The sequence below is a fragment of the Neltuma alba genome, unplaced genomic scaffold, assembly GCF_004799145.2.
Source record: "Neltuma alba isolate B1F8T4 unplaced genomic scaffold, ASM479914v2 tig00006419_pilon, whole genome shotgun sequence".
NCBI lineage: Eukaryota > Viridiplantae > Streptophyta > Magnoliopsida > Fabales > Fabaceae > Neltuma > Neltuma alba.
Genome location: NW_021634459.1, coordinates 7,577 through 18,662, shown reverse-complemented (window position 1 = coordinate 18,662; position 11,086 = coordinate 7,577). Strand labels below are relative to the sequence as shown.

General features: G+C 36.6%; 3 protein-coding genes across 3 annotated transcripts; 1 reads left to right on the top strand and 2 right to left on the bottom strand.

The window, feature by feature from the left end:
* Positions 1-15: 15 nt before the first annotated feature.
* Positions 16-830, top strand: LOC114750311 (arabinogalactan protein 20-like). Its single transcript, XM_028938879.1, has 2 exons — positions 16-222; positions 637-830. Exons 1-2 carry the CDS (start codon positions 99-101, stop codon positions 732-734), a joined length of 222 nt encoding a protein of 73 aa, XP_028794712.1. The 5' UTR covers positions 16-98; the 3' UTR covers positions 735-830.
* Positions 831-1,595: 765 nt separating this feature from the next.
* Positions 1,596-2,512, bottom strand: LOC114750313 (uncharacterized). Its single transcript, XM_028938880.1, has 2 exons — positions 2,236-2,512; positions 1,596-2,127 (listed from the first exon to the last, which is right to left on the bottom strand). Exons 1-2 carry the CDS (start codon positions 2,497-2,499, stop codon positions 1,726-1,728), a joined length of 666 nt encoding a protein of 221 aa, XP_028794713.1. The 5' UTR covers positions 2,500-2,512; the 3' UTR covers positions 1,596-1,725.
* A 6,834-nt stretch (positions 2,513-9,346) lies between these two features.
* LOC114750364 (ethylene-responsive transcription factor ERF069) lies at positions 9,347-10,571 on the bottom strand. The gene has a single exon (XM_028938948.1). The coding sequence runs from the start codon at positions 10,505-10,507 to the stop codon at positions 9,632-9,634; it is 876 nt and encodes a 291-aa protein (XP_028794781.1). The 5' UTR covers positions 10,508-10,571; the 3' UTR covers positions 9,347-9,631.
* Positions 10,572-11,086: the final 515 nt, after the last annotated feature.

The window sequence follows — 11,086 nt, the reverse complement described above, 5'->3', positions numbered from 1 at the left end:
TTTCTATTTATATTTTCAATAAAACCCTTCTTCTTCATCGTCGCCATCGCTCTCACACTGCAAATCCCTCAGCGTCTCCAAATCCAAATCCAAATCCAATGGCATCGTTGAGAGCATTTCTCGTAGTTTTAAGTCTTTTATTTGCCATTTTCTCCGTTTCTGTTGTTGTTGGTGAGGCGCAATCCCTCTCTCCTGCCGCTGCTCCTTCTCCTTCCAGTGATGGTATTTCTATTTCTCTTCTCTGATCTGTTCTTCAACTTCTTCAATGCTTTCTCACAGTTTGATCCATTAATCATTGCTTTCTCATACTTCACTTTTTCGCTTCATTCCTTTGTACAAGTTCACTCCGTCTTCGGTTGAACGTCTTCTGAAGAATTTGAAACTATTTTCAGTCATGGATTTTGACTTATCTCTGGGCCTTTGTTGGGATTTTGACTTCTTGTGAATTATGGTTTCTTATAAATACTATTCGAAGGAAGTTTTATAAAATGTAGTGTTAATTGAAAGAAAGAAAAAAAAAAACTTTTGAATTTACTATGTCTCTTTACTTCTCAATTCGTTTATATATTTTTTTCCCGCCAACCATATATAATTTATTTGTTGATATAATTTTGTTCATATTGTTTGTGAATTCAGGAACGGCCATAGACCAAGGGATTGCATACTTCTTGATGCTTGTGGCTCTGATCCTCACATACCTCATTCACCCCCTTGACGCCTCTTCCTTCTTTTGATTACTTTGTATCTCTCACTTTCTTAGTTAATTTTAACATTTTTATCCCTTTATGGGCTGCCAAATTATTTTTTGGTGGCGTTAATTTTCATATTGATATTAGTCTGTAGTCTTTATTATTATTATTTATATGATAATTAGCTAAACGGGACTTCTGCGTGTTGTAGGCAATTTTTTTTTTTTTTGGCTGCATAACGATTGTTCAAATTGCTCACACTCCACCCATAATTGTTCCATTCGAAATTCATGATCAGATTGCGCGCGCTCTACCCTGTAGCTTATAAACATGAATTAACATTTTACAAACAATAACAAGAAGCCTTATCTCATTATATGACATCGGCTATATGAATTACACAATATCTTTGTCTTCTATCAACAATTAGATCCTTAAATATAGGTTGTTAACCAAAAGATTCCATTCACAGAATAAAGAAATAAATATAAAAATAATATATATGTGATTGGTTCTGCCACGGCCCGTTCTTGACTGATTCTCAGTCTCCTGCTTCCCTATTAGTCTATTGCTTTTGGATATTGCACCAGTTTCCAGTTCAACCAGTAGGCCCAATTTGGCCCAATTTGAAGTATTGGACTGGGCACCTAAGGTCACCAGGCCCATACACACTTTAACTGCCGAGAAATCATGTTCATAGTTAACCTTTTTGGGGGAGGGGGCATTGAATTAAAAAAAATCTATGCAAAAAATTCTACACCCTTACATTATATACTTATGGCCAAAAAAATAACAGAGGAAGTCTGCATATATCGAGAAGAGAAAGAAAAGTTGAAGTACAGGTCATTCATTTAGAAAAGAAATTAAAGAAGAAAAAAACTGTAATAATACAATGTATGAAATATCTTTGAAGCAAAACAATCAAATAAATTACACACATATCCACGATGTAACAAAACTCGAATCTAAACGAGTGCCTCGTGTCAAATATGCCTATATAATTCTCCCCAAAAAAAAAAAAAAGTATTGATGGAGATCACCCTCTTCCTTTGAAAACATCAAGGTGGCTATTCGGAATGTTTCTGATATCTATGCTTGATCTGCAATATTGAGGCCTTCTTCTGCAGAAATACACTGTGGAGGAAACAGTAATGGAAGCTGCTATGACTTTAGCAGCTCCTCCAATTACTCCCTGCCACGTTTCTGGAAGAGGAAACAGAAATTTCATGCAACAAAGTAAGAAACAGTTGGTTTTCTTCTTGTTCAATCTCCAACCAGCAAAAGCAGATCTTCCATTGCCAAAGCTTGAATTCAATTCATTGATCACGCTATGTGGCTTTCCCCCATAATCTGATACTTTCTCCATCAGAATTGCTCTGCTTTCTTCTACCTGCTTCTCTGCAACCTGCCTGTTTATAAAGTGCCATGCCCTCATTTTCTGCGCTTCACAGGTACATTAACAATGGAGTGATGAGTGAATGAAAGAGAAAGCAGTGATGGGTTTATTATGAAGGGAAGAAGACGAAGTTGTAGTAAATGGGGTTACCTGCAAGTGAATGAGCATGTCTTCGACTTGTTTTAAAGAATCTCTCAGGCCAATCAATCTCTGGGTTTCTTCATCAAATATTAATGGCGCATCTGCAAATTTGCAGAGCCATTTCTCTTCATCTTCTGAACAGCAATACTTATTGCAGAAGCCCACAGAAGTGTTGTTCTTCTTCTTCTTCTTCTTGGGACTGTTGATTTCTTCATTTACTTTCTCCTGCAAATCGCTTGCCCTCTCTATCAGACTCTGCAAATCTGAATTCATCTTCTCCTTCTAATTCATTTAAGAACCCCACCGCTTAAATCAATGAAATTAAACCGCCAACCCTCTGTTTCATTTCTTTCTTTTCAAGTTTGGGATATTATTATTGTTGCCAGCTTTCACTTTTCTTTTCTGTCTACTGCATACATCTTGCTTTTCTCTACTTTATTATATCTAGGACGCCACTATATAGTATATACCCTGTTTCCATGCTTCTCATTTCTTTGTTCCCCGCCCCCCCGGTTGTGCAGCTCTATATATTTTTTTTTAATTTACCAGAAAAAAAGTCAGTTGAATCCTAAAAAATTGAATACAACTTCTCATTAAATGGACATGAATTGTACAATTTTAAGTGAGTAATCTTTTTTTATGAACCAATGTTCTTTCGTAATTTAACATTATTTGATTGGGTCGTTTTAAAAAATAATCTTTTGTATATCAAATGGCTTAATTGTTTGAAAAACTTAATAGATCAAATTATTGAATAATACCCCTCATTCTTCAAAAGGTTTGTGGGGCAAATTGCTGTAAAGCCGTAAGCAAAAAACATAATTAAAAAAATTCAATAATAATAGAGCAACTTGTAATAATAAATTTAAGTATAGAAAATGACAACTTCTCACTTATTATTATTGAGACTATTTTTTTTTACAAGGCACTTCATTCAAATTCTTCTGTTTTAAATATGAAAAGTACCGCCTAATTTGTTTATTCTTTTCTAAGAAGGCTCAGTAACAACATCCATAAAATTGTATAACTAATACATCGTTGATAAAATATATGTATACTCTTCCAGTCCTAAATATAAGACTCTTATACATACTAGTATAAGGGTCTTATATTTAAAACTGAAGGAATATATATATATATATATATATATATATATCCTTTTCATTAGGTGAGGTTTGATAGGAAGATGAAGTTGCTTGGTGCTTAGCCGTCGTGAACCCCACAAACTGAAGCCAACATCCCCTAATGATGCCTCTTTATATGAATAACCTAACATGTTCATGAGGTGTACTCATATGTGGCTGCATGTGTTGGCTTTCACAAGTCTAAAGTATTGCACATATTTATTTATTTTGTTAAATTCAAACAAAATTATATAAATGAGTCTCACATAAATAAATCCTCACAACAGAACAAAAAATTCTCCTACTTTTACACGACAAGAATGATTTTTAAAAATATATAATTAAAAACGATAACGATAGCATAATAAAATGCATGTCCTAAATATAATGTCAAGGCCATTAACGGTGGGCAAATTTCTCTATTTTTTTCTCCTCTTGGCAATATTCTCCCCATCTTTTTTGATAAATAATTAATAAATAATAGTCATTGCATCATAATAATCTCTTGATTTCTATGCTTGTGCGCATATTTTAACTTGAAATATCCGGTTGTAATATAGAATTTATAAAAAAAATTTGATATTATACATAAACTTTAAATAATACTCCTCCGGTCCTTATTATAAGACCCAATTTGACTTTTTATTTGGTTCTAATTATAAGACCCCAATCCATTTTATCTCTTATATTTATGCATTTTTTCCAAGATAATCCTTCTAATAATGATAGTTTTAATCAATATACTTAATTAGCAAAGATATTTTAGGAATGACAACACTTATTTATTATAAATAACCAACTTAACTTACTTCCTTAATCTCCTCAAATAAATCAATTGGGTCTTATAATTAGAACCGGAGGAGTACTACTTATCATGGACAGCATATTGTGCTTTCATATATCATAAATCTGCATAATAATATTTCTTTTGTATCTTTTTGACTAAGTGCTTTAGCAATTCCTTCTCCCCATTTCTTCTTTATTAGCCTTCTTTTTCCTTCTCTTCTACTTCCATTGTCTCTGGAGTGTCCAGTATAAGGAGACACGCGACTCACATTATTCTTTTTGAAAAATTATATGCTTGTGATCCTGGAATTATGACAAGTGGATTCCCTGTATTTGCAAGAAACTCAACATCAACTATATTTTTCCAATCCTAATGTTGTCCTTTATTTGTATGTTTTTTGTTTAATATTATTAATATAAATAGATCATTTTTTAATTAAAAAAAGAAGAAGAAGAAATATACTATCTCCGGTCCTAAATATAAGAGCTAGTTGATTAATTTGAGTAAATTAAGAAAACAAGTTAAGTTAGTTATTTATAATAAATAGGTGTTGTCTTTCCTAAAATATCCTTATTGGTTAAAACTACCATTATTAGGGACTATATTGGAAAAAAATAAATAAATAGGAGAGATAAAGTGGATTTGAGTCTTATATTTAATACCAAAATAAAAATTAAATAAAATCTTATATTAAAAACAAGAGCTAACATTATGCAAGATATGACTCGCCATGTTACCAAAAACTCGTCACGGTGAATAAAAACCATTTTTGGGACATTTGTGCAGAAACACCGTATGTCACCCCTAGCTTCACAAAAATTCATTAAAAAGAGTCACGAGGAGGCCCAAATCATATAAATGGGCCTAAGACCATTACACAACTTTTTGGGTTAATGAATGGGCCCTACGGTAAGGCCCAAACGTCTCACCGTCAGCCCCTAATGCTGGGCCAATAACGCATTTTTCCCAACCAGCAGGGCAATGACAATCTTAACCAAAAGGCAACAAAATAATTATCTACGTGCTTCGTTGGGCCCCATAATAATGCCGAACAGAAAATTTATCAGAACCAGAAGCGCATAATCTGTTCCCTCCCCATCCAAACGATAAATTGAAATAACGTAATATTAGCACGAGACCATCCCCATTCATTTGAAACAGAAACAGCGCTCTAGTGGTTACCCCCCCCCCCAAAAAAGGGGGGAAAAAGAAAAGAAAAGGCCCTCTAGTGAATTGGGGGGTAGGTGAAATGGGCCTGGTGGACCCTACACGTCTTGGGGGAGACCATGTGTCAGGAATCAAGCAACACGCTCCATTAAAAAATGATGGTATTTCTTCTGGGGTTGATAGCCATACAAGATTTCATTGGCCCACTAGGGCCCATTAGGATATTAGATGGGCTCAAACCCACAGGACTCCTGACTTGATCATGAAGCCACCTAGCTTTCGCATGATCTATCACCTCATCACCTCTTTTCAAGTTAGTGAATTCCTCAACTTGACATACCCAAGTTTAAATTCCAGTCAGAAGAGATGCTTTACCTTTGGAACAGCTTGAATATAATTAACTCTAGTAGAAAAGTACATGCCCTTTTTTTTTCCCTTATTTCATACCATTAAACACACGCATGCGAATGCTCGTTTCAAGTCTAGAACCTTATTCGAAAGTGCTGTCACTTGGATACTTAGGGGGTGTTTGGATAGAAACCAAACCATGGTTTTAGAAGTGTTTTTACGGATTACGAAGTAAATATGTGGAGGAGGTTACCTCGTTTTGCGGAAAAATGATTTTGAAACCTAGGTTTTGATTTTGCCAAACACCTTTTTAGTGGTCACTTGTGAGGACCCATCTCATCTCGTGTGCCTCTTTTTCTTTTCTTTCGTTGGTGATTTTCTTTTTTGGGGGTTGGAAAGCGTTCAATGAACTGAAACGATAATAAATGGCATGTCGTATTGGGTCTGACAAAGCGAGGGTGGCAGGGGAGATGCGAAGCTGGATCCCTGTTGGAGGGGCAGGCCCCCCCTCTCCTCTGCTATTGCCGTTTATCGACGTCTGCTCGCTCGTTTCAACGCTGCTCAATCATCTGTGATTATTTTTAATAATATTTATTACGTAGTATCATTCTAAATGCAAAATCTTATAGTAGTAAATTCTAAATATTAGTTTCTGATTTAGAATGAAGAATGAGTAATTTTAACATGTGGCTGGAAAAGGGTGGGGTGTCAGGGCAAGTTGGATGGCTTCTCTGCTATTCTGCCCCCGACACACTTCGACCGACAGCCGCTCGTACGTAGCATCCTTCAGTTGTACTGCAAAAGCGTAAGCCTCCGAATATGGCTCTCTCTCTTCTTTCTATTCCAATACTCAAAATCTGGAAACTACATTTCACTTCTCAAAACAAAGCTACTATTATTCTTCAAATCAAAAACTCACTGGCGTTTTCAAATACTATACGCAGGTCTTCTAATTAAGTTTCATCTCCTGGATACAACTTTGCAACCCAATGAGAAACCTGAAGTTCTCACAATGTCGTGTTTTTAAATGCCAGGAAGAGCCTACCTTGATTCATAAACACGGTTCATTTAAAGAGTGTTTGGGTAAGATCAAAACCATAGTTTCAAAAGTGTTTTTACAGTATACGAAGTAAATATGTGAAGGAGTTTGTCTCGATTTGTGAAAAAGTATTTCTGAAAAGTGATTACGGGAATATCCAAACACCCTCTTATTTTATTTTTGTCGTCCACAACAGATCTTTGCTGCCACTACTTAATTTTCTTAAAGAGAAAACAATGAAAAAATCTATAAGCTCAAGTTTTTTAGGTCTATGGTCAATAATATTCCCACCAATTTTTTTTTCAATTTATTCTTGCAGTGCCTGTATATGGGAATTCTATTTTGTTTTGGATAAAACAAGAGGTCAGGTTAATTGTTATGCAGGTGTTTCTGTGAAGGCCACCAATAATAGTAAACAAAGGAGTAGTCATGGCCATCTACTTCTGGATTTAAACAGACAACAAACATTTGATTCATTCAAAGTAGCCAGAGACAAAAAAATTTATTAAAAACAAAAAAAAAGGTTGTGCGCCATTTATTTACACTCTTACTGTGGTAAATTACAAATTTATTTTTGATGCTGTTACTGCTGAGAGATGAGGTACAAGGGAAGAGCAGGGAATAAATGTAAAGCTGGGGGACACTTTTTCAAACAAAAGACAGTGATGCAAGTTTCTCTGTGATTTTTGAATGTCATGGTCTGAAAGATACACATGCATCAGACAAAGGCTCTGCTAAATCTGCAAATCCTCCAAGTTGTTGTCCTTTTCTTTTTCTTTTTTTTTTGTGACCAACCCCAAACTTGCATTTAGCTATACGTATCCGTCACGGGCCAACCCTTCCCCTTATTTTCCCCCGTAATAAATGCAAAAAAAGGAGCGAGCAGTTGTTATTTTTTTGTGACCAACCCCAAGGTGCTTTTCTTTCTTTCTTTGTTTTTATTTTTTTGTTGGCCAACCCCAAGCTTGCATTTACATAGACAAACACACACGTTTGTGCGCTATATGTATGTGTAAAGGACAGTAAGACCCTTTCCGTGCGTCCTTTCGAGGGACAACGCCGTGCAGCTGTCCGTCAAGGGCCAACCCTTCCCCTCATTTTCCCCCTGTAACAAATGCAACCGGAAAAAAAAAAAAGAAGAAGAGATTCTGTTTTGGTTCGCTGAAAAGAAAAATATTGAGTTGAAGCCGGCGGTATATACATATAATAAAAAGGGGAATTAACTCTTATCTAAGAGAATTAAATACCAAAAGGTCATTTGAAATAATCAAATTAATCTAAAATTTTAAGAGATCTCATTGTAAGGGATTTTATTTGTTTAATTAATAATTTTTTTTTGTAATATGTATTGACAACTAAAAAAATAGTCATTAACAACTTAATACGTATCATAAAAATGTAATACATAAGTTGTGAATATCAGTTGCGGTAATTATTACAAAAAAACAAAAACAATTTGGTAGTTAAATAAATAAAATCTCCCGTAATGAGATCTCTTGAGACTTTAAATTAATTTAATAATTTTAAGACACTTCTTTGTATTTAGTTCTGTTAAAGGGGAATGATTCAAGAAGAGGAAAATAGAAGAAAGAGGGGTAACACGTTGAAATGGTCCATCGCATGCGGGCTCTGCTAAAATTATATATTTTGCCTCCGATCCTAAATATAATATTCACTTTGTGGTAAGATCGAAGAGAGTATATCATTATCAAAGCGTAGTGCTAATAACGGAGGTGGAGAAAAATAGAGAAAGAGGGTGGTTAGAGGGTGGGAAAGTGGTGGCTCCCAACTAGCTGGCACTGCCCTGCTTTGTGTCTAGGAAAAAACAAGAGGAGGCTCACACAGGGATTATTAGTGCAGAGTCATGCTCCATGCTCTCTGCCGACAAGTATTATTACTGTATTAGTCTCGGGGATCAACCTTCCCTGTGACTCTCCACGTTACGACATCTCTGGGTTCCACATATCTTTAATGCCCACGACAACCTTAGCTCGTCTTTCTTATTACGGGGATTCTGCAGAATAACCATGTTGCATTACAATTACGAGCTTCATTAACCAGGTAGTAGTTGCAACATCGTACAGTAGGATTTTATTGTTGAAACCCCATCACTCGATTTAAAGCAAGTTGGAGCAGCGCATAACCTTTCTAATCACCAAGTAGCTAGACTAGGGCCCAATGAGCATACTAATATTCATGATTAGGGATCAACAAGTGAATAATGAATCCATTTTTTTGTCAATTTCTAATATCATGAGCATTGGAACAAAATCTTCAGACCCACCCAACTCCTGGAATTAAAATCTGCAGATAAGTAAGTGAAAGAAGGAAAGCGATACTTAGGCCACTGAAACCACAAGAGAACATATATAAAGGCTGTCCGCGATAAAGAAGGTTTGACCCTCCTAAAGACGAAGATGCAGCATGTGCGGCTGTCAAGTGCCAAAGGTGGCAAACCGTAGATCGTGAAATAGTGAAAACAATTCTGCTTTTATCTCTCTCTCTCTTCTCTCTCTCTCCTCACTTCGCTTTTTGGCACATGTCTATCCCATTCCCTCACACAAAATATCTATCCCTCCCACCAAACCCATCCTTTTTTCGTTACGCACCAACCCCATCACCCCGCACTATTTGCATTACTTCCGTAATCATCACCTTTTTCCGATCTCCATTCATTGCATTAACATCAAAATTGCTAATCACTTTACTTAACAAAAAGCCCCCAATTACAAAACCGTACCTTCCAAATCAAAATACATTAACACCAAAACTTTTTCTTACAGAACAAAAATTAATTTCCAAATTTAAAAAAAAAAAACTCATCGCACCATGCTCATTTTCTTTACACACTGCAGAAAAACATCGAACTTCAGTCTAGTTCATCGCTGTTCAATCCTCCCCTGTTAACTTCGCCTTCGGATGATGATTTAGTTGTCCGTCTCAGACCCAGTTCTCAGCACTGTCTTGCTCTTGAAAGTAGCTGTCTACGTCCCATTTACAGGATTCAAAATCTTGATCAAGATGGAATGGACTGTCTCTGAAATTTAAGTTATCATTTGATGTGAACTGGTCGAAGAACATTGGGAGAGGGGCTTCACACTCTGAATATCGGGTAGAAAATGGAGAATCTAAGAACAATAAATTACTGTCTCGAAAATATGACTCTGCTTCTGCTTCTCTGGGCTCTGTTTTGGGTTCTTCTAGAGGCTGAAACCTCAGGACAGAGGTTGGGGAAGAGGCACGAGGCTCTTTAATCAAGACAGTGTTGTTCATTGAGGTTGATTCGGATTCCTCGACGGGTTCGGCAGTTTCAAGCGGTGGTTGGAGAATATTTGTGGTGGCATTCGGACCTTTAATACGGATAGCTGCCCTGTCGTACGACATGGCAGCCTCTTCCGCCGTGTCGAAAGTGCCCAGCCACAGCCTTTGCCTACTCGTCGGATCTCTGATCTCCGCCGACCACCTGCCCCAGGGACGCAGTCGAACACCGCGGTACTTCTTGACCTTCCGCTCGACCTGGTTGGACTTTTCAGGTAGGGCCTTACCGGAGTTGTTCCTGTACCTCTGCTTGGAAGAAGAGGTATTCGTACCTCCTCCATGAGCCTCGCTGTTCGCTGAGAAATTGGAGCATTTCTCAATTCTGATTTCGTTAACGAGCCTCCTCGTTCTTCTGGGTTGGAAGCGTTCATCTTCGTCATCGCCGCTTGAGGTGTCAGTCGCGTAGTGATCGGTGACACTGATCCGAACAATCCTCGGAGCTCCATTGAGAAACTCCGATTTTACAAACTTGTTCGTGATTATCTTAGTTTCTTTCATAGTGAAGAAGAAGAAAGCAGTAAAATTTGCGCATCAATGGCGAAATAAAGAGGAGCCACGGGAGGAACGAGAGGAAAGGAGAGTCGAGGAGAAGTAGCAGAGTCAAAACGCAAGAATCGCGAGTATATATACTAAGAGGATCTTTTATTTCACACTGCAGATTTGCGGGATTTATAAAAATTTTAGGAAGGTTCATTAAGAAAGAAAGTTTACTAATTTAAACTAGCGTTGCTGTTAAATTTCAAAAAAAAAAAAAAGTGAAAATAGGAATCTTAAAGGGGGACCAAGGCGCGGATTCCGGTGAGTCCGATGCATGCGACTCGCCGCATTTGCGAATAAAGCCGTTCCGCCATACGACATGTGGACTGTTTGGCCCGGTAAAAGTGTCTGTTTTCTCTTTCTATTTTTCCCCCCAAAATATCAAACAATTTGGCAAAAAAGTGGTAGTATGTTTTAATTTTAATTATTACAGTTTCTGACTTTATTATTATTATTACTGATTTATTTTATTTGAAACCTTATCAGGTATAACTTAAAATTTTTTTTAACTTGATTTCTTTCATGATATGACTATGTTAT

Bases quoted from the DNA above. Each gene is read 5' to 3' on its own strand.
- LOC114750313 (XM_028938880.1), bottom strand. From the start codon at position 2,499: ATGAATTCAGATTTGCAGAGTCTGATAGAGAGGGCAAGCGATTTGCAG. The intron at 2,128-2,235 runs GTAACCCCATTT...TGTGAAGCGCAG, and splicing joins ACATGCTCATTCACTTGCAG to AAAATGAGGGCATGGCACTT.
- LOC114750364 (XM_028938948.1), bottom strand. From the start codon at position 10,507: ATGAAAGAAACTAAGATAATCACGAACAAGTTTGTAAAATCGGAGTTT.
- LOC114750311 (XM_028938879.1), top strand. From the start codon at position 99: ATGGCATCGTTGAGAGCATTTCTCGTAGTTTTAAGTCTTTTATTTGCC. The intron at 223-636 runs GTATTTCTATTT...TTGTGAATTCAG, and splicing joins TCCTTCTCCTTCCAGTGATG to GAACGGCCATAGACCAAGGG.